Source organism: Scophthalmus maximus, chromosome 6, assembly GCF_022379125.1.
Source record: "Scophthalmus maximus strain ysfricsl-2021 chromosome 6, ASM2237912v1, whole genome shotgun sequence".
In the NCBI taxonomy this organism is placed as follows: Eukaryota; Metazoa; Chordata; class Actinopteri; order Pleuronectiformes; family Scophthalmidae; genus Scophthalmus; species Scophthalmus maximus.
The window spans coordinates 16304537-16327753 of NC_061520.1; the positions used below are offsets into that span (position 1 = coordinate 16304537).

The 23217-nt window shown below is 40.0% G+C and overlaps 1 protein-coding gene across 2 annotated transcripts in view; it reads left to right on the forward strand.

The window, feature by feature from the left end:
• The window catches only part of camk1b (calcium/calmodulin-dependent protein kinase Ib), a 31029-nt gene extending 9355 nt beyond the window's left edge, over window positions 1-21674 (forward strand). For both annotated transcript variants that reach the window (XM_035631558.2, XM_035631559.2), the window contains exons 3-12: window positions 11598-11729; window positions 14851-14925; window positions 15844-15982; window positions 16142-16268; window positions 16665-16740; window positions 16953-17065; window positions 17484-17562; window positions 17798-17885; window positions 18188-18284; window positions 18415-21674. In XM_035631558.2, the coding sequence (XP_035487451.2) occupies window positions 11598-11729; window positions 14851-14925; window positions 15844-15982; window positions 16142-16268; window positions 16665-16740; window positions 16953-17065; window positions 17484-17562; window positions 17798-17885; window positions 18188-18284; window positions 18415-18512 (1024 nt within the window). In that variant the 3' untranslated portion in view covers window positions 18513-21674. The remainder of the gene's footprint in view (window positions 1-11597; window positions 11730-14850; window positions 14926-15843; window positions 15983-16141; window positions 16269-16664; window positions 16741-16952; window positions 17066-17483; window positions 17563-17797; window positions 17886-18187; window positions 18285-18414) is intronic.
• Window positions 21675-23217: the final 1543 nt, after the last annotated feature.

Below are 23217 nucleotides of genomic sequence, written 5' to 3' on the forward strand. Positions count from 1 at the left end.
AAAATAATGTACAGTATACTGACTGTATATTATGTGTATTTAACGCAGTATTCTTTGTAGCAGATAAATGAACACTATAATAAAAAAAGCACAGTAATGTTTTTGTATTAGTCTTCATTACTTATTGGCCTCTGTTATCTTGATTCTTCTTTCATAGGCACGATATTTTCAGTGCATGTATAAAAAACATCACAATTAGTTCTCACGTTGGATTTCTTTGAGATGTACCATATGACATATGCAGGTCTGTACCGTGAATCCGCAGCTGCAGCCTCATGCTCTTGTAATTAAACCAGATGGGGATTAATAATGCACAAACAGGCGACAGCACTTTCCCTGCAATCAACTCAAATCCTCTCCTGCCACTCTTCTTTTTTCATTTCTGCTTCTTGCGTTAATCAATCTACCCCCACCTCCTACCCCTCCCGGTCTTTTTCTCTGCACTTGTTTCTGTCTGTGTCTCTCAACCCAGCCCAAAACCATATCCCCACTGTCAGAAATCCAGCTCCATTTTGGCTCCTCATCCCTGTCACCTGCTCGCATACTGTTTCCTGGCTTCACGCCGTGTTCACTGTAGAAAAAGCATCCCAGCGTGTCCCACCGCCCTTTGATTTACAGCTCAAACCAAAGCTTTCATTATATAGAGATACACAAAGGAGGACACAGCTAAGTTTGAGATCCTCTTTAACAGTGATATTGTCAAAAAAGACAAGAGACTACATTTAGGACAGTGCAAGAGAATTAAGAGCTCGTCCAAATCTACTTACACTAGTTTAATGAAAAAAAAGGTAGTTGTGCTTGACGAATAGTTAAAATGTTTTTTATATTTAGTCTATTACTTAATCATGCTTGTGTTTTGTGCGTAACATGCAATAAACCGATCAGAGTGCTGTCTCCCATGTAGAAGCCATGCTTGCAGCACTGCAGTTGCTTGAAGCTTTTCAGGTCACATATTTAAAAAATATATATATATTCCGAATAACATGAGTTACATGACAACACAAACTATTTTGTGTCTATTCTGTCCTATTACCACTGCACAAATTCTACTGTTGTTTCCGTTGTTAACAACTACCAGCTCACATGTCACTGTGAACAAACGCTGTAATACGTAATATATAATACTGTAAAGAGTACTAAATTCATTACAGCAAATATAAGTCCATCTGCACTTAGTATCATTAAAGGTTTAGTTTAATTAGGTTTATTAACTAGTGAGATTACTGTCTTCTGCGTGTTTGCAACTATTCCTGTTTGTTTGATCCCACTGCTCTCACTGCATTGTCACAGTTGTACAGTAGATATTTATTTACATCAGATGTCTGGAAACAGCTTTGTTTGTTTTTCTTTTTTGTTTTTCTTTCACTGTTCCCACACTCAGCTGTCGACTTTGAGACTTCTCCACTGATGACAAACTGCACAAATGGGCCATGTTGCCTTTTCTGACTTTTAAACTGCTGCACATGTTCTCACAAGAGGAAATTCTCCACAGTTTAAGCCCAGAATACATTTCGAAACTCAGAGGGGATGGAACAACATGGGAAAGAGTACGGGAGCGTAGCGTAGTCTTTTAAAATCATTAGGGCTGATGGATTCGCCCCGGGCTGTCTCTGCCACTCATGTCGAACGGTGACCCGGTAGCCGAAGCGCTTTGTGGACCTATGACCAGCTATTGGTCACAATTGATTTGGGAAGAATAGTGTGCGTGTGTGCGTGTGCGTGTGTGCGTGCGTGCGCGCGCGCGCCAGAAAGTGAAAGGGCTATTAAACACCGCAGTTATTTTGCTATTGTACAATTGTAACTGATTGCCTTTCCCTCCAGTGTTCCCATCTCTCTCTCCGCCTATTTCATCTGACAAGACTGAAGATTTCTCCTTCAATCCTTTCTCAGACATTTTTTGAGCGTCAAGACTTCATAGCCATTTTATTTTCCTCACTGCTTGTTTATACTTGGTGGATAAAAGACCACAAAAAGGAAAATAGAGATGGTTTAGTGCTTGAGTAGGTGTTGTCTTGTTGATGCTTTGCTGACGGCTCAAATCTTACATGCAGACCCCACAACGATTTTTGACACGGAAATTGTAGTCTGGGCTGGGGAACAAAAGAGGAACCTTTTGCTCCACTTGTTCCCTCACACTCATGCCTCTCGGCTGCATTATAGGCTTTTAACACTGATTTGCCACTTTTTCAGCGGGCTCTCTGTTTCTGAGTGGAAGGTTCAATAATGTAACTCTCTCTGGGGTGTGTGTTGTGTGTTTTAGATGTTTTAGATGTCTGTGAACGACTCTAGGAAAGTCTATAGGTATGAGGCAGTGTCAAATGCACTTGACTTAGATTATGACATCAGTTATTTATTGACCCTGTTCAAAAGATTTATAAGTGTCCCATTGTTGTGAGAGTTTGTTGAAGGTCTGATATACTGTATGAACTACACCTAATAGAAAATACGTTTTTAAAGAGTAGTACTCTGGACTATCGATGCAAGGTCATTAGCTGAGCCTGTCAAGGCTTTATCATCCCTTCTCTGTATGATGCTGGGAATACATAAAAACAATCTGATGATAGATGTTACAGTTAGTAATCTGAGGTGCAAGAAACTGTGAGTCACAATAACATAAGACATTTAAAGGAAAACTATAATTCAGTGCAGCAGACCTTTCTAATTTTACATTTCATTTAATTGAAAAGCAGCATTTTGTAGCATTTCCAAGTGTCTGGATGCCAAAAGTAGAAGTAATGTTTTTTCTGCCAGAAAGTTTCCAAATATTTTTGGTTGCAAGTGTCTGTGTCACCCCGCAACTCATAAAGGTTTGTTTCTTTTAAACTGCTGAAGGTTTTACAGTATATAAAATTAATCCTTTCAGAATCGTGATAGTTAATGTCTCAGCTTATTATGGCCTAAATGACGGGCAATCCTTACTTATACTTATGCATGTGCTGTTAACAAACATCCAAAGAACAAATGCATTATGCATTTATAATCTTTTTTTCATTCATTTGAAGCATGTACCGTGTTATCATTGCCCGATACCAATAAGATAAACCACATTACTTTGGACAGTGCCTGGGAGTGAGTCTGTGACCGCCCATCGCTCTGTCACCGTGCTTTAATCTCAGCATGTAATGTCAAATTTGGTTGAGGTGCAGCCGCAGTGAGGAGCCCATATCCATGGGATTTGAAGGAAATTCAGTGCAGACCTACTTTTGGAGGTACTAATTTTGTATCTTAGTCATTATCAAAGTGTTGGTGAATATGCTGAGTCAGAAGCAAATTAATTCAAAATGATGATTAACAAAGTATTTCACACAAAAGGAAGCAGACATCCTTTATGGAGCAGATATGAGTCTCCCAGCATGGGAGCTGTCCCACTTCATCAATATTTCATCTGTCCCTCGCTCCGTGCGTCTCTTTTTCTGTCTCTCCCTCTCTCTGGGACTGTAAAACAATTACTTTATCCATCATTGGCTTTTTTCCTTTCTTTTGTCCTAAGGTTTTATTGTGTCTAAGCTGGAGGATGAGAGAGAGCTAAGACCTTCCTTATTTAAAGCGGAGGAGGCAAACACTCCTGTGCTGGACCTCAAAGCACAGGACAACATGTTACTGTGTCCGCCCTCATAATTCTGTCTCAGCCACGGCTAAGACCTAACAGGAGTTATGAGTAAGACCTGTGGCAAGCTTCTCTTTACTCTTTCTCTTTGTCCCTCTTCTTTTTGATTTGGTGCACAGATATTATTTTTTTCCTCAAAAGGTGTGCAGATATCCTGCTGGTCACCTTCAAGCTAAATTGTAAAGCATATTAAGACATATTCCATAAATAACAATCTAGAGAGCCACTGTTCCATTCTGAGACTAAATACACATTCACTCTGACAGTTTAACCAGTAATTTGAAGAAAAAAACAAAAAACTTGGAACCGTTTCCAAGTCTGACCCAATCCTGAAAATCCATCCCTGCTTATGGCGCCCTCAGCCCTTGAGCTCTGCCCTGACCTAATTCGTCTCAGCAGTACAGCTCAGCATGGCACAGCCTGCAGTTCCTGGAACACACACACACACACACACACACACACACACACACAGATATATGCCCACTGTCTGGCCCACTTATGCAACTCCATCTGCACACAGCAATATATCCCCCCTAACAATACTAAGTACGCTTGCAGGCTTATCATGTGCATCTTCCCACAGTCTCTCTCCATTGTTATAATCCCGTATTGTCCATATCCCGTACACAACAAGCCGTCCACAAATCAGCAAAATTTCTTGAAAAGACTTTCCCTGAGCTATTTTATCTCGATTCACAGAAATCCACAGGGAAGCATGGTCTTTATTTTGCAGCTTGATCGCATCTTAATTTCTTTTGATAAGTAGATTTGAAACTGAGGAACGCTAAATCTGATCTTCTCTTATGTAGACAATACAGCACTTGAAATTGTAATAACTGGGCTAAGGCCAATAGATGGAATCCACCACATCCTTCCATTTATCATGTCTGGCATCTGACTAACTGAAGGTGAATGTCTCCACCAATTCCTAAGTAACATATTTTCTGTTCAGCTTGTTGGAGGTTTGATGTTCATTAGTAGCCTAGAGAAAACATCTGCCTGCTGCCTCTGGAAATGAGACCGTTAAGCGCGGTTACAGGGACACAACGAAAACTGATGTCCACATGTACATTTTTAGTCATTTTCCACATTCACACTCACAAATGGACAGAAATGTTTCTCATGTGAATTGGGGAGGAGTCGTCCAGTGTCACTACTTTTTTAGGGGTAGTATTTGTCTTAAATTGTTGTCCTTAGATTGATCAATGTACTGTCTAGTTTTCTTTCTTGATTTAACAATTCCTGAAGTGAGCAATTGAAAGTGGAAAAAAAGAAATAACATACAGTAAGAATTAAACTATAACCTGTTAAAGTAACTAAGTAAATAATGTGTTTAATTAGACTATCTTAAACCTGCATTTCTTGTTTTGGCACTTGGGGCTATCCAATAGGCTGCAAAAAACCTTGACATATCTTCACCTTATAAAGCTGATTTGGCAAACAACACACAGTGAACATGTGCATAGCATTTATTTGGTGTCTTGTTTCTGGCCACCTGACAAATGTAAGCCCAAATCGTTCTCTCCTTTAGCTCTGTTTTTGGTCTCCCACAACAAGTTTTTAGAGCTTGTGTTAAAGTTCAGTTTCCATCTGAGCTCAAATGCAGATCACAGGACTCGGAGAATCAAGTTAAAGGGATTTATATAATAAAAACATCATATATAATAACAAAAATTGACAGCAAGAATTATGCAGTCCAAAATAGCAGGGGCAAGGCAGGACTGAGGCTGTGGCATCGGTGTGGTGGCTGGGCTTTGAGACCAGGATGATTCTGATTTCTCCAGAGGTCAGATAGTTTCTCTAAAGCACAAGAGACGAGTGAGCAGGACCAGAAAAAGACTGGAAAACAGAAGATATCGCAGTCAAACGTTCAGCCGTGAACAAACCGCGAAGCAAGTAGAACAATCTGGCGACGACAACACGGGAAGCCACAGCTTTTAAACCGGCACTGATGAGATGATCAGAGACAGGTCTGCAGCCCAGCCAGGTGCCCAGGGAGGAAGCGCACACACACACACACACACACACACACACACACACACACACACACACACACACACACACACACACACACACACACACACACACACACACACACACACACACACACACACACACACACACACACACACACACACACACACACACACACACACACACACACACACACACACACACACACACTCAGCGGGGAGGAGTGAAAGAACTAACTACTACAAGGTTAGCACAAGGGTCACGGCGTGAGCCATGACAGCCCATTGGCTTCAAACTCTGGAAACTGTGCTGATGGTGAGAGCTGTGATAAAAACAACTGCCTAAAACGGAGGATAATAGTTCAGATGGTTCTCATACAGTTATTTATCTTGGTAAGGCCATCTCATATAGTGCTTGGTTAAACTAAGCTGTTGCACAATGACTTAGCTCCTGTAGTTAAAGCCGATTTTTGGTTATGCAGGTCTTCATGTTCGGAGGGCCCACTGAGCAAAGATGGTCTTTTCATGTTTCAGGGCCAGTATCACAGTTGGTTATCTCTCAGTTCTGATTGGACCAGATGGTCCTTCCCTATGTCTCTCTGACCTTTCCACAGTTACCATTTTGTCATCTGTTTACATAACTTCTTGACCAATGCCTCAGCGGGTACTGATGGCAGGATTGGTCGTAGTCTGAGAAACATGGGATTTATGGATTCTCAGAACAACACACCATATATGAGGATGTTACCTTGCCTCCTACATGGCACATGTACTGTACATGTCTGAACTCACACAGGCACCTATGTAACACAACAGATGGTAAGAGAAGACTGAGAGTGTGGGGGGGGGGGTTTGAGTTGAGTGAAGGGAATGAGAGCAAACTCCTGTTAATTCCAATAACAACTCACATGTCTTAATGAGGCCGTTATAAGATAAGAGCATTAGTTACAGAGAATGGGCCTTGGTTGGCTAGAAGGACTCAATAGCAGATGATGTCATGTTGTTATTACATATTAACGTGTTTCCATAAAAGTAAATAATGTGTTTATATATTCTTTGTTGCTGTCATTGAAAATCATTAGATTTGGGCTTGTTTTATAATTTTTATCATTATTTTATAATGGTCTGTTAGACCACTTTTACCTATGTCAGCTGCCGTGTGGTCAACTGAATGAGACACAGAGATACTGGCGACTCTTCTACACAAAGCAGCTGGTTCGTCCAAGACAACAGCAGAGATGATAAAGTTGACTCTCTCCTGATGACACAGTGTCTATATTTTCACAGACTTTGTACAATGGCACAGTGTTGACCTCTGAAATACATGCTGCTTTAAATATTTACCCTGTTTGAGGCCCCACACATTTAAATTTCGGTGAAGCGTGTCCATATTTAAACACGTTTGCACAGTGAATTGCTGTGAACACGCCCTACTGATGTTTGGATAGTTGCGGTGAGCAGCATGTCTCCATTTAGTGTGTGTGTGTGCGTGCGTGTGCGCTCACATCCTCCTCTGGACACTTGGCCCCTTGGTGGTGATAATAATGTCCTGTTAAGAACAGGAACAGCTCAGTAAACCCAGTTGTTTATCTTATAATCCAACTGAAACCTTTGCAAGCATGAACCTTTAGCGAACTCAACACATGACTCCGCGCCCATCAAATAGTCATTACAATTATTACCTTTGCCAAGGAGTATATTTTTTAATATTTTTACTGACGTTTGTTGGTCTGTTTGTTATTTAGCAGGACTCCGCAAAAGCTACTGATCCGATTTCCATGAAATTTTGTGAAGGGTCGGACCATGACCAATGAAGACCCCCTTCAATTCTGGAGCAGTACTCTGAGCCTATATTTTCTGAGCCTGCACTGGCAGTGGCCAAGTGAATGTGTGTTTTGCCCGTATGTTCTGATTTTCAGGGATAATGCGGTCATTTTGACGAGTGGTAGATGGACTGTATAGCGCTTTTCTATTACAGATAAAAGCCATTGAACAGACTGTAGCACCAGAATGCTATAACATCAATCAAGCTTCTAATGTCACATACATTACTTGCCCACCACCCAGCAAAAATTAGTTGAAAAGACACTGAAAAGACGTCTTTCCCTTCATCTAATCCAAGTCTAGATCTGATTGAAAAGTGAAAGTTGAAAAGTCATCATTTTCTGGTCGTTGAAGAGACATCTCTATAAAGTCGCTACCCTACACAGCCCAATTTTTCAACGAGTATTAAGCGCTAAATCAAGACTATGAAGGACCAACCAGATTTAGCCCAAAAAACAAGGTCCTAATGACGACCGGTGTTTGATGGGTACAGTAGGAGTATTCTTCTTTTCTACAGTACAGCCAGTAGACAGGCATTTGGGTGAGGGAACATTTGCTGCCAATATGAGTCACTGACATTTGGAAGGAAGGAACTCTCCCCTGGAACTACATGAAAACAATATCCAGCGCCATTTGGTGTCAGGGGGAAAAGATTTCACTTTTCAAAAAACAATGTTCTGTATCTGTCTGTTGTCCAGCTGAACTGGGCGGTTCAGCCAATTTAATCGCTTCACACTCTTTGTAACCAGTGTAGGGGATTAACTGGATCTCAGACACACACACACACACACACACACGTATACAAACTATAAAATAAAGTAATCCGAAACAGTTCATAGGGGTAACAGTTGCTGCAGAATGTAATTGTGTCACTTGATGTGACACTGATAGTGGTTTGCAAGCGGAAATTATGAACAGATTAGCAGGCTATGCATTTAGTCAAAGACACATAAGTGTAGCGCAGATTTTCTCAGGGTTTGTGTGAACCACTGTTGACACTTCCCCAGAGCCCCTTGGCCCGTCAGTGGGTGTATGGAGAATGTCAACTGAATCCCCCAGATGCTTCAGAGGAATTTGCAGCACTGACAACCTCCTCCACACGGCTGGACTCCTGCCATAACTAATGGCTTCTCTGTGGCAGTTTTACTTTCCTGTTGTGATCTGACCACACGGCCTCACTCCCGGGATAATTGTTAGTTTGATCAGGCAATGGGTTCAGTGTTCTGTGAGCTCTGAGGTTAATAACACCAAGGAAGCAGTAAATAGGTCAATTTGGATAAAGTGTGTAATGGGATCTGAGGTTAATAATACTGTGTTGCATTTGCTTTACCCACCATTCTTTGTATGTGTGGATCTATGACACCTTTCTCACTTGAGCTGCTCCATGTTGGGGTTAGGACTCCAGGTGGGATCCTTCCATATGCAGCTGTTATCATGAAACATTTGCAAAGACAATTTGTAAATCTTGGATAAATTTGAATTAAACTTAACTTTAAAACATAAAACTTTATCTTTTATTACCAGATTAATGGAAATTCACCAGCAGTGCTATTCTAAAATAACACGGATCCAATTTACAAGACATTTACATATTGTGCACTATTTGGTCATCAGATCAGTTTTACATATTGAAGAGAGGAATAGCACAAACAGTAACCACCCTAATGAGCTGAAAAGAGCTGCAAGTGACGGGCTCCCTTTTTGTGGTTTGTGAAGAACACACCTCCAACATGCCTTCTGTCTCCACTGACACTGGTAGTCCTTTCAAATTATTAATTATAATGCATCTGCAAACGCAGTAACTGGATGGTTGAAGCTCCTCTCTGTCCACAGGGTGTTGTTGAGATACTGTAAAGCACAAACCATCACCACCGACACCGACTGAAATGTCTGTCTCTGCCAACATCTACGCGCAGCCTGGACACTGGTTTACTGATAAGATCATCAACCTCACAAACACTCCAAAACAAGCGTGGGGTTTTTTAACAAAACATGAGGAAGTATGAGTATTATCTGATACACAAACTTCCCTGTGAAAAATTCCAGTACAATCATCTCTAATTATTGTTCTCTTCAGATTAATAAACCCCAAATCTCCCACCCCTGACTTTGGCCTTCTCAATTGGTTAGAAGACCCATGCTCACTTTAGAGGGGAGCATGTTTCAACTTTGAAATATCAACACATTGCTGCAGCTTAAAGATTATTTCGTAGAACTATATTTGAGTGCATTGTGTATCAATCCAGTGCAATACATTTGAAATTACAAAGGTTTTATCGTTTAGTAATAAATGCAAGAAATGTTCTTATTGGCCATCAGTTATCATCAACAGTTATAGTAGCATTGGTTTTTCCATAGCATTATTCTTTGTTGTAAAATTAAACTTGAAAAATGGCTTTCCTGAGTCTGACTTGATTTTATCAATTGTATGTCTGCTGTCCATGAAACTAAAAACCTCAAGTGTGATGTTGCGTTGATGTCACATCTAAGTAATCATCAAAGTCAAGTTATGAATAGCTTCTACGTTAACATCCAAGTTGTAATTTAGACTGATGTTTTTCTGAAATGAGAAATTGATTTATTTTTGCACCTAGTGATAAAGAGTGCCTGAAAAGAAATATTGATGCCTCACATCCTCTCGTTCATACAATCACACAGCAGTCTTGAGTGGACTGATTACTTGAAAGCTTGCAAGTCATGAACATGAGAATCTTTCCCATCTCCAAAATCCATCTCTGGATGACGTGAACGCGGCGTTAAGTATTGTTTGTGACATACCCTGATGTTTTGCATCGGTACTAGTTACTGGAAGGTCCGTATAAACGCTTGAGTGGTGCTTCAGTCTCTGTATGCCTCAAGGGTTTATTACCAAAAGTGTACTGTATGTAATGAAACAGAGTAAGCAAATCCCGCTGTGTGGAAGCTCTTTCTCTTGTTTACTGTAGTGACAGTGGAATATTACCAAACATATGGTAGAAAAATAACAATATAAATTGTGTTTTTGTCTAATCCTCCAGGGACTCACTGTACCATTACACAAAGAGAGTTGTTCACACAAAACATCATACAGTAAGGCTGCTACTGAGCCTGCAGCCTGGGTGTAATGTAGGCTCTCCATGTTGGCTGCTGTGCCTTCACCAAACAGTGTGAGGAGGTTCCTTTACTTTAAATACAGTTTGTAATATTACTTTTTTTTTTAAACAGATAATTGTATTTCTCGAACAGCTTCTGTTAAAAAACCTCTGGACCTCAGCCAAAACACCAGAGGTTATTAGAAAAGTCTGTCTATGCTGTTAAACCGTTCATGGGAAAAATGCTGATATCATTTGATTGCCTTGAGTTCTGTTGCTGTTCTTTTATATTGATTATTGCGTTGAGTCAGTAGGGAGACATATAGAAATGTAGTAATATATGGTAAATACCGTCAGGGCAGGTCTATCTTTTCTATCTGTACACATACAAAACATACAGTACTAGATGGATAAATATATGTCTAGTGGATCATAGATGAAATATTAATACCATTCCACAAATGTGCATAAAAGGAATAATGCATGGAGTTCATTAGATCATTGTAATTGATCTTACACTTCATGTCTGAACCTACATTACATTTTACTGATTCACATTCGAACATTCATATAAACTACTGACTAACACTGTTGTGGTGTCCAGACACTGGCATTTAAGCAAGTTAATGTATACCGGACGAATTTATGAAACATATCAATTACTGGAAGTAAAGCCTTTGCAGTATCATTATTATTAACTAACCAACCGGTAAAGCATTTAACTACATGATCCACTGCTTGATAATGTACACAGTATAGCCATCTGTCGAGAAGTTAAATCCAAAAAAAGTTAAGTTAGATAAACCTTGAATTTGTTGTCAGTGTTTTCAAATCACACCCACCAAGTTGTAGAACTTCCAAATGTTGACTCAGCAGCAACCCAAATTCAGGAGGAGGCTGAAGTTAAAAATGAACACAATCTGGCCTCAGTGGGCCAGAATTCTTCCAGCACTAAGATGTAAGTAGCCACGTAATCAGAACAGTTTTATCAGAAAGCAGGAGGTGCTTTTTTCCCCCTCTACAGTGTCGCAGATGCACATGAAAGGCTCTGTCTACACACCTGGTGATGAACTGACAGGGGTCTGACAGTTTGGCCTGTGTGTTTGTGTGTTTGTGTTTCAGGGGAGCGTTCTCTGAAGTGGTCCTGGCCGAGGAGAAAAGAACCCAGAAGCTGGTGGCGATCAAGTGTATCCCCAAGAAGGCACTGGAGGGCAAGGAAAACAGCATTGAGAACGAAATAGCAGTCCTGCACAAGTAAGTGTACTTCTCTGATTTGAGGATTAAAAAATGATAGGCCCTATAGTTCTTATGTCATATGGTCATGGTGGTAAAATATAAAGCAATAATGAAGCAGCCTGTGTTGAAACCGCACAATGTTCAGCATTAGCCTGCATCTGAAATACTATCTAGAAGGTTCAAGATGGTAAATTTTTCATCAGTGTATCTCTGTTACTGTATCATGTATGTTGTATCACATTACTAGATATCGTATATATGTCATATATGATTGTTGGAATGTAATCTACTCTGATGCATGTAATATGCATCATATTAAACTTTATCTTACTTGTCATCCACACACTGTAAAATTTGCATATGTATATTTAGATCTTTATATTCCAACAGTAAAGACTTAAGCAAAGATGTTAAAGGGCACCACTGGTTTTATTTGCTCTAATTTCCTTCAGACATGGTGCTCAAACGGCTTTTTGAAACTTCAACAACTTGTGTTTCAGGTTAACCCGGTTAATATGAGCAGATTTCAGGGGAACTACTTCCTGCTGAAGAAATAGTTCCTTTGAAAACAACATGTTTTATCATCTGCCGTAAAAGTTGAAGATATAAGCATTGCACCTTTATCCCTTTTTATAGACATGAAATGGTTGTTTGTGATATTGAGTCATTGCACAGAAAGTGTTGTTACTGACGCAAATGACTGCACGTGATTGCTCTTTGCCCTGTCCGTGCAAATGTTTTCTCTCTACCTGCACAGGGGACATAATGTTTTATTATATTAAGACAAAGGCAGGTGACAATAACACTTCTTATAATTTCGGAGTGCTTCAAACATTCTTCTCTTTAGATATGGGGATTTACAGGCCATGGTGAACATGGCTGATCTACATTGGGTCCAAAGTTATTTTTAGAGCTCTTGTTGCCTGGGTTACCTGAGACACACACAACTCTAACCAATATTCAGCTATGATCCCTTCTGAGCTGAGCATGGTGGAATGAGAGCGGTGGGGGTTTAGTTTGCCGTTTGGATACATTTTTGACAAATGGAGTAGACTGAGGAAAACTTGGCCTGAAAATCATGGACAGCTGATTCTGTCTGAAGTTCGGACAGACTCGCGCATTACTCGGTTCAACACGTTTTAGCACAATTGGTGTAACATCTTTATGTCTGCTGGGGTTGTAGGTGTAGTCACAGAGAGTTGTATTAATACAACTACCAGACCCAAGTAAGTATTGTTAACAAAAAATGATTATGTCCATCCACTTTTGTGTCAACAATGTACTATTCCCTACTTTTGTCTTTTTAAATCTATGTGATATCATTACATTGGTTATCTGGCTGTTAATCCTCTTCCCATGTGTCTAGACCAAACATTTACTCAAACACAGATGTGCAAACACAGTGACTAACCTCACCCTGCTAAGTCATCTGTAACCGTGCCAATTGGAAGAGTTGGTGTGAAGTTCCTGCAGAGGCTCTGTTGAAAAACAGGCTCATTAACATACTGCTCCTGAAATATATATTTTTAGCTGGACTAATACAAAATGTTCATAATGTTTCTGGCCTTAAAGCAACAAATGTCCAAGTCATACATGAGATGAGGCACTTGCCTCTAAGGAAGGAAGTATACGGACACAAAGGCACGTCTCACTCAATATCCTGAAAATGTACATGTAATGTATCGTTCTGTACATGCAGCAAGTAATGTCATTGCTGCTTTTCTGCGGGAACCTGAATTCTGTTTCCTAACATGGTTTTTAGATGGTGATTTCCGTAGGGGAAACCTGATCTCTTCACGTTCATGAATATATCTCTCCTGACCCGATAATTGCATCTCATCATGTGATTACCCTAAGAGAGTTTTTTTGTGAAGAAACTAATTTCAGAAAACACTTTTAAGATTCTACAGATATTGTAAGAAGCATTCATTCACTCATTCATAACCCACTAACTGCTCTAGAGAAAAAAATTAAAATGTGTCTCCTGAAAGAAAAATTGTAAATGTACAAAAAGAAGAGTGATGCTAGATGACCTAAAGGCTGTTGAACATTCAGAGACAAAGCCAAGTACATATCCAAAAGATTCATGAAATAAATCATTTCATTGTCATTTGACAAACTCAACCGAATATGGGTTTAAACAGATTTGCCACATGTCAGATATAAATGTTACTGGATAGACACCACTGTTCTCTAATTTGCTGACATCTCTGCTCCGATGCCTTCTGAGACTCAATGGTGCTGACAGAGGTCAGCAGCACATGACTCACCAGCCCTCAACAGACATATTAGCTCTCTGGCAACCACTATGGCGGCTGTCCTCCATCTCTATGTTCATCAACCACACAAACACACATGCACAGGAATCCATATTAAATGATGTAACTTGACCTTCTCTTAGTGTGTGTGCGTGTGTGTGTGTGTGTCACATGTCACGTGTCTGCTCACTCGGCAGGGTTAATCCATCAATCATCCTTCACTGGCTCCATCTCTAAGCAGATGAATGAAGGTGTCCATGCATTGTTACAATCTGTAAAGACGCATGGCTGTAATCCAGCATGAGCTGAGGCTGATGCACACACCAGTTACCTATCAGGACATCTCAGACACGTGGCCTTTGTGTTGTCTCCTTCGTCCTGCCTCCAAGTTCAACCCAGCAACCTTCACAGGCACAGTTTAGCTTCTGGGGGTCAACTAAAACGAATTGGCTGCACACCAACACACAGCGTGCACAATCAGGGCAAAAGAGAAAATTATAAAAAGTAAGAAGGTTGGAGTCAAAGGCACCCTGCGGAGTCCCAGTCTTGATCTGGTGAGTCATCTATTCACCCCTGTCAGTGCACCCACGGGTCTCAAGGGGCAGCAGATCACAATTAGGGAGCTGCATGCCACTGCAATGTGCAGCTTCCTCCACAGCCAGTAAACAGAACACGTGACGCTGCGCGGTGGGTACATGCACTGATTGTCACAACCATATCTGTTTGGTAAGATTTCATATTCCAAGCAAGTAACTCTTAATGCTAAGAGGTTCACAAATATTAATGACTGAATAAAAAAAGACAAGTGGAACTGGTCAATTGTAAGAAGAAGAATAAAATCCTCTCCTCTCCTCTCACTTCTCTGCTCTCTCTCCTCACAGGATCAAACACACCAACATTGTATCTCTGGAAGAAATATTTGAGAGCAAATCACACCTCTACCTTGTCATGCAACTGTGAGTATTCACACGTGAAGGTTTGTGTGATGTGGCTCTGTGAGACGTGTGTTTCATCACCCACGCACGTGGTGTCACATACTATTAATTGCACTATGTAACACAAACACACACACACACACACCAACGACACTCACAAACAAACACTGCACTATGCCTACTCCTGAGCACCAGTGGGGAGTTTGCCCTCACACCTGCAGCCTGTCAGCCTCCCACCCACCTCCGCTCCTGAAATGTCAGAGAGAGAGAAACAAGAGAAAGAACAGATCAGGATCAACAGCGCTATTAACTCAGAGGCTGCTGAAAATATCAATCACTTGTGCATTAATCACAGTTACTGGAAAATCTGAGAAATAAAAAGCCGAGGCAGAGAGGCAGGGGTTGTGCATTTATAAAGGGAAGGACTAGTGGGAAATCATTTTCTTTGATATGTGTTTGTTTTCAATGATTATTTCAAATCCTATGCAATTTGCTCCTTCATTATAGTCTTGTTTGGCTTTGCAATATGTTTCTTGTTCCCTCTGATTCAAGGTTTCACACTCATATAACACGTAAGGTGCTTTTTCACTTTTATATTAACATAATGTTGAAGTGAGATGTAAGTGTGTGTGTGTGTGTGTGTGTGTCTGTGTGTCTGTGTGTCTGTCTGTCTGTCTGTCTGTCTTTGTGTCATATAAGAGAAGAGCTTGATATTGGAGGCTCAAAGAAACACGCCCTGTGAGCAGATCTGTACGCAGACTGAAGTCTCCATCTAGTGGCTCCAAAGTCTAATATCAAGGAGACGTAATCACTGTGTGGTTTCCTGTGGTTTCATTCACACGCTCGCTTTTCTATCTTTATGCAATTTTTTTTCTGTTGACTCCTCTCTGGATCTTCATTCGTTGAGTCACTTTAATCTTTGTCTCCCTCTGTGTCCAGGGTATCTGGCGGGGAACTCTTCGATCGCATCATAGAGAAGGGCTTCTACACAGAGAAAGATGCCAGTAAGCTCATTCAGCAGATTCTGGATGCGGTCAAATACCTCCACGACATGGGCATCGTGCACCGCGACCTCAAGGTCAGTCAAGAATCAGAGTTATGTTTTTTGCCCTCCCAAACAAAAGGAAACATGTTTTTCTAAGTATTTGAATACGTCCATTATACAATGGCTTTGCTGAAAGTAAACAAATATTGACCTTAATGTTGCCATTTGTCTCTGTGTCCCTCCTCATTGCAGCCTGAGAATCTGCTGTACTACAGCATGGATGAAGACTCCAAAATCATGATCAGTGACTTTGGTCTGTCTAAAATCGAGGGCTCTGGCAGTGTTATGTCCACGGCCTGTGGAACACCTGGATATGTTGGTAAAGGAATACACCATGAATTAAAAAATCATCATATCATCAGGTTGTAAATGATCTGTTTTACATGGCAGGGAACACTGCACCCTGCAGCATTAGCATAATGCCTTTTTAGTGTATAATTACTTTCATATTACAGTTTCATTAAATCCGTTGTGAACAGCTAATCGCACACAGAATAACTGTCAAGAGATTCAGTTTCTCATATAGATATTCAACAGATTAAATTTTTTTAATTTTAATTTTGTTCCAGTTAAAACACTGATGCTAGTTTTGATTTCAGTAACCCACTGTACCTGTCAGGTGCAGTGATACTAAATAAGATTTGGAAAGGATGCCTATTAGTAATCATTTTCTCATTCTCATGTTAACTGCAGTACCTTGTCTTTATTCGTTCAGCCCCGGAAGTGTTGGCTCAGAAACCCTACAGTAAAGCAGTGGACTGCTGGTCTATTGGTGTCATAGCCTATATTCTGTGAGTAAACCTTTAAGGACCCAACCAAACATCGGACACAGAAATTCTGCCCTGACACGATATTTTAATAGTTATATCATCTTTGCTTTGTTCCAAATGAATCATAATTGTCCCCATGTTTTGCATCCAGATGCTTAGCATTAGTGTTGTTGTTATTATCAGTATTACCAATCACATCTCCTGCATGGCACCTGACCTCTCTTGTGTCTCAGGTTGTGTGGTTACCCTCCCTTCTACGATGAGAATGATGCCAAGCTTTTTGAGCAGATCCTGAAGGCAGAATACGAGTTTGATTCTCCGTACTGGGATGACATCTCTGACTCAGGTATCAATTCCTTTTTTTCTGCAGTCCTCTCCTATTAGCATGGGACAGACTTTTCATGCAGTTGGGGAAAAAAGTGCATATACCATATATCCTCAAATGTGGGTGAGGTTTATTTTTTTGGGGGTCGGGGGGGGGTACGTAAATGTGAAGTGGAGCTCTCTTTGTTAACTCATCACCATCTGAATTTCGCAATGTCCTCTCCAACTTCTACAACAGATGATACAGTTAATGGTGCTGCCAATTCTTCTGGAATATTGGAACTTCCTTAAGATGTGTTTTTACTTTTTTTTGCAGCAGTTAGACATCGGAATATTATTTATCTGTATCAAGTCTTAAACCAAAGTTGTAACCGTGTAATTCCTGTGCAGCTGATAACTTAATGTCTAATGAGTTTTATTGTCTTTGTTTTACATTGCAGCTAAAGATTTTATAGTCCACCTGATGCAGAAAGACCCCAACACACGTTACACCTGTGACCAGGCTCTGCAGCACCCCTGGTACTGGTCCTGTGCTCCTCTATCATGATATAATCACAGATTCACATTACAAAGGACACTTCTGATTAAAACCCTGATATTCAGACTTTGGGGATTTGCATGGTTGAAAAATTTGTAGCTTGATAAAATGTTGTCACCTTTGCTACTAATGTAATTCTCTTTTAATGTGGTGTTATTGTAGTTTACTCTATTACACGTTTGACACACGTGTTTTATTGTTTCCTCTCTTTGTCAGGATTTGTGGAGACACTGCCCTGGATAAGAACATCCATGAGTCTGTCAGTGCCCAGATCAAAAAGAACTTTGCTAAAAGCAAGTGGAAGGTGAGTCAGACTTCCAGTTTATTTTGGATGTCATTTCTTTCCTTCTTGTATGCCAAATATGTACAGTACAGCATTGTTAATATCCAGTTTAATACACTTTAGCCTCAGTTAAAAGTTTGGTCTTGGTCTGTTTTTCAGGATTCACTTTCTTTCCGTCTAAAATAGAAATAATGAGTCCAGCTTTTTTCGTTTTAACCTTGAACTTGTTTGAAATGGTGAAAACATTCAATATTCGTCGATGAGTTGAGATTCAACTGTACTGTACTTGATGTTTGGTTGTGTCTGTGGCCTTTCCTCTGCAGCAAGCATTCAACGCCACAGCAGTGGTGCGTCACATGAGGCGTCTCCAGCTGGGCACCAGTCACGAGGGACCCAACCCATGCCCAACGGAAGACACAGGTACCAGCTGTGGTTAGATTCCTACCTACGCAATATTTGCTTATCTCGCACATACAGTTATGAGGAGTTTAAATATAGCAGTGTCATGTGCAGCAGTACTGATAACATGTCTGGTCTTTTTCTCTCTCAGAGGACTGTTGTGAGGGAGGCTGCTCCCAGAGCGCCGACGGCGGGGCAGCCCCCCTGTCCAACTGCACGTACCGCTGCCACTCGACCAGCAGGGTGTGATCCCTGCACCTGCTCCACTTACCTATCTAATCAGGCCCAATAACTTTCCAAATTTAACCCCCACGGTGAAACCAGAGGCACCATCTGCCCCCATTATCTGGTTAGGAATACAGAGTCATTCCAACCTGTCGCCTGCAGGGGGAGCAAGCCTGTCCAGCCTGAGAAGGAAGACACATTATGGGATGAAAAGGAGGAGGAGGAGGGAGTCTTGGAGACAGTGATGATGGTGAAGCACCAGAGTGAATCATTTTTACAGACTGGGCTGGTAGTTTGGGATCAGATGAAATGGGGTAACGACACAACGGAGGGGAAGAAAACCTCCTCCACCAGCTTGTCAGGGGAATAGTTTTTGCTGCAACACGACAGAGCTTGTTGGTCACTGCTTTTATTCATGATTTTTGATTCAACCCATCTATTTGTTTGTTTTATTGTTTATTGTTATATATTGTTGAATATTTTTGTGTTGTCCTCTTAACAACCTCCTACTATTTGACTTTGTAGTGTAACTCCAGAAACAAGATTTGCATGTCAGGAGAGACGACCCCCCCCCCATGTATGTTTTGTTGCGTCGTTAAAATATTCTCTGCAGCAGAAATGCAGCATAGCAGTACCAGCTCATCAAGGGATGAAGGCGGATGTTGTGGTACATTAAAATCAGATCTACAATCTGTCTATAAGCCATGCTTTTAGACAATCAGCATAATAGGTTATGCAATGAAAACTCCATCTATCTACTATGTAGCCTTTCTTGTGGTGATAGTGTTTCCATGCGGTGGTTAGGCTTCCCCTTTTCTTTTTTCAACCCCAAACCCCGTCAACCACTCCAGCACAGGGTTGTATATCTTTGTCTAAGGTGCCTTTAGGATATATACAGTATATATATATATATATATATATATATATATATATATATATATATATATATATATGTATGATGGGTTTATTTTCAGGTAGCTTCTGAAATTTTTTGTATTTTTCTGAAGCACAGACTTTTTTCTGTAACTTTCGGATGTTGTATTTTTTGTAATTTTTCTGCTTTAAAATGCAGTTTTATGCTTTTTGTCTCAAAGTTGAGTACTGTAATCTCAGAAGTGAGGCCTGCACACATACAGTGCTGTTTGCCATTATGACCAACCATATATTGTTTTTTAGAACTATTCTAACTAAAAAACCTAAACCCTGTTATATTATGAAATGGGTAAAGCAAAAAATCAATTAAAAAAAATCAGAGGATCATTTATTTAGAAAAATAACATACCAAATAAATTCTAAATATTTTCTTGTATTTTGCCTTCTCCCTTAATAACACATATTGAAGAATTGTGTTCATGTATCTAAAAACATTTGCAAAAAAAAAAGAACCTGTAAAAGCATTGATCAATGTGCTTAGCTGTTCTTCAGACTAGGCTGACAGAAGGATTAGGTAAATTGTGTGAATGCAAAAAAGAAAATTTGATATGCGTCTGTCAACTGGATTAAAGAACGTGAATATGCATCAGATTGACTCACTTAATATTTACAGTACATCAATCAGTGATTTGTACAGAGCGACTCAAGTCTTTCAACTTTATTTCATTCTTTCTACTAAAAAATTCATAGACAAACTGTCACTTTTATTGTTTTTTTTTTAATCAAGAATCCTATGCTTACATTTTCTTTGTAGTGGAGAGAGGCGTTGAATAACAGATGTAGAGGAGCTTTCTGCACGTGTTTCAGTCCTCTGGACTTTATTCTGGATCCTGTTACAGTGACTGTTGTGTGTCGCTCACAGGGCCACATCTGCCATGAGGTCCTACATCATCTGATCACTCCATCCTCACCTTGTAAGCATAACAATTTCTTTTTAAACAATTTACTCTCAGCTACAATGCTTGAGGCATTTGGTACTGATGTAATCTGGGTATGTTTGCATGATGTGGCTTGAAATTTGTGAATCCCATGATTAATCATGAATAGTGTGTATACTCTTTGTAATAATGTTACAGTTGCCATGATGATTGCTGGTAAAAGGAGATTTTTTTTTGATCAACTGTTTTACTCTTTAACAAGTTCAAAATTCTCCTCAAAACATACAGATGAGTAAAGATTAACACGAGTTGTAATAGTGATTCAAAGCAAAATCAGTTTGCTGCTTAAAAAAGTATTTCTGAGTTTAATTCAGTAACCACTATTGGGTCGGAGTTGTAGTGTATTTGGCTGCAAACTGTAAAGTGTATAGTGACAAGACTGGTTTTCAGTGTGAATTGTTTGTGCGTCATGACTAACTGACAAGAAGAGCCACATGGGGGCAGTTGTCATCCTCAGTCCTATTGATGTTGGCGGATTGACGACCTGATGAATAATGAAAACACCTCTGCTAATGTGATACATTGCCACAAACGCTGATCATTGGCTATCTCCTGCACTTTTATTTAGCTCCTGTACCTTCTGACGACGAATTTTACTGTATATATATATATGTGTATGTATATGTATGTATGTATGTGTGTGTATATATATATATATATATATATATATATATATATATATATATATATAATTTCAGGTCCAAAGGTGAGGAAATATTACAAGAGAATATACTCTCTGTGTTTGCTCTTGCTTTGTACTTTGCTGAGGCAAAGACCCAGGAAACGGAAAAGCAAAGATTTTTACATTCCAGTACAATGAAACAAGTGATTATGAAATATATAAACATATCCCATTACCTCACCACTCAACCACCTTGGTAGGAAAATAGCAGGGGTGACATTACAAATTACAATTGAGAGGAGGTTTTACTAACCTTGCCCTAAGAATTGCCTGACGAGTAGTATTTGGATCAGTTGCCACATCTTTTGCATTAAAAGTGAATATGCATCCATGTCATCCATGGATGCATCAGGAAAGAGATTATTTATGTCAAGGCCTCCTTTGATTGCTCATCTTGTAGAGAGTGGCAAGAGTCAGGTAATATTTCTTGTACAAATGAGTATTTGTACCATAAATGTGTTGCCTTTTAATAAATACTGTTTGGGACTATATACTGTACCTGCTGTGTACACCAATGCAATGCACCAGGGGTTGTTGAAAAGTGACTAACTGCTCAGTGTGCAAGCCAGTGACTTGTGCTTGGAACAGATCTGTAAGTGAAACACAATAAATCCCTGTCTATGCATTATGGAACCATCTGTGTCTATTTGTAAAAGAGAGCTTTTATTTACATCATAAACAAATATTTAACAAAACATTCTGATATATATATATACATAAATAAACTAAAAACTTTGGGAAACAAAGGGAAGTTGAAGTATCAATAGAGAAAATGTGGTCACTAAGCTTTTCATTTCTTAATCATTACCTTTGAAGAAATATAACATGTCAATTTACAATTACATGCATTTAAATGTGCAGTTTAATAGGAGCTTAACCACATGCACTTGAGTAAATCGCTGAGATTATGCTACTGTTACTCAGCAAAGATAGAACTAGTCTAGCTGGGGTTTTTTCCATTAAAAGATTTTATTTTGGCGGGGTAACAAACTAAGGATGGTAGTTCACCAAAATCCATTCAGGCAATTGTGATTACAGAAAACTGCTTCAGGGAAAAATAAGAAATTACAGTTCAGCGTTAGTCAAAGCTAGCAGGGGTCAACTGAATTATCTGTTTTGGTTTTTAGCAATTTTTTTGTTTCAACTGCAGATTTAATATGCTATTTTCTGCAAAACTGTAAAGTTTACCTGGTAAAATACATGTTAAATGTCAAATTGTATTCTGGTCTTTCCTACAAATGTGTAGATAATGCATTTTGGGCTTGTATCGCAGCTTTGTCTGCCATTCTTTGTCGGAAAACAGAAACCTTTCATAATATCAATACTATAGCACTGATACTTTTTTCAATGGCAAAGTTCTGCGAGTGTTGAGCTCATGCAATAGTTTTGTGGCTTGAGAGGTTTGTCGTGAATGTTAATTTCATACTCTGCAACACGAGGCCTCTCTCATCCTCTCCAAAGGAATGCTGGGTAATTGAGGCTTGTGGTTTGGCTGCTGGAAGACAGCAGAGCGAGAGCGAGAATCTGGTGGTCGACCTCATTCAGGAGACAGTAGACAGAGTAAAAATGATGCGGTCGAACCAGAAACAAGGGACTGATTCGAAATAATGGGAGAAAATGGCTTGAATTACAAGGAAGAGGGTACGGTATGATGCAGCCGTGTTTAGATGTGGAAGGGTGGGAAAAAATGAATGAAACGTGGCCCAGGGTGAAACTTGGCATCGTGAGGACAAGTACAACGAAACTAAAGACGGTACATGAACACAGTGGGCCAACATTTGTAATAATCTGTGTGCATGGGTTTAATTTCTCCACAAAGCAAAAGCAGCAGGTCGCTAATGAAAAGTGTGCATAGTCCACATCTCCCTCTCCGTACGCGTTCAGAGTGCTGTTGCCCATGCTTGCATGGAATGTGAAACAGAGTCTTGATGCCAAAAGTGAACCACTGTTATGACAGACTCATCCTCACTGTTTGCAAGTTGATTTATCTGAGAGAGGTGTCACTAATTTAAAACTCACGCGAACACTGGAAGCAAATCGCTGATGAGGAAGTCTGCACTGATTTGTTTTTTTGAGGCTGCGGTCACGTGGACACGGCACACAATCAAATGCTAATGCTGGATTCAAACTGTGCCACGATTTGAGCAGAGTAAACAGCTGTGTGAAGTCTTCTGGT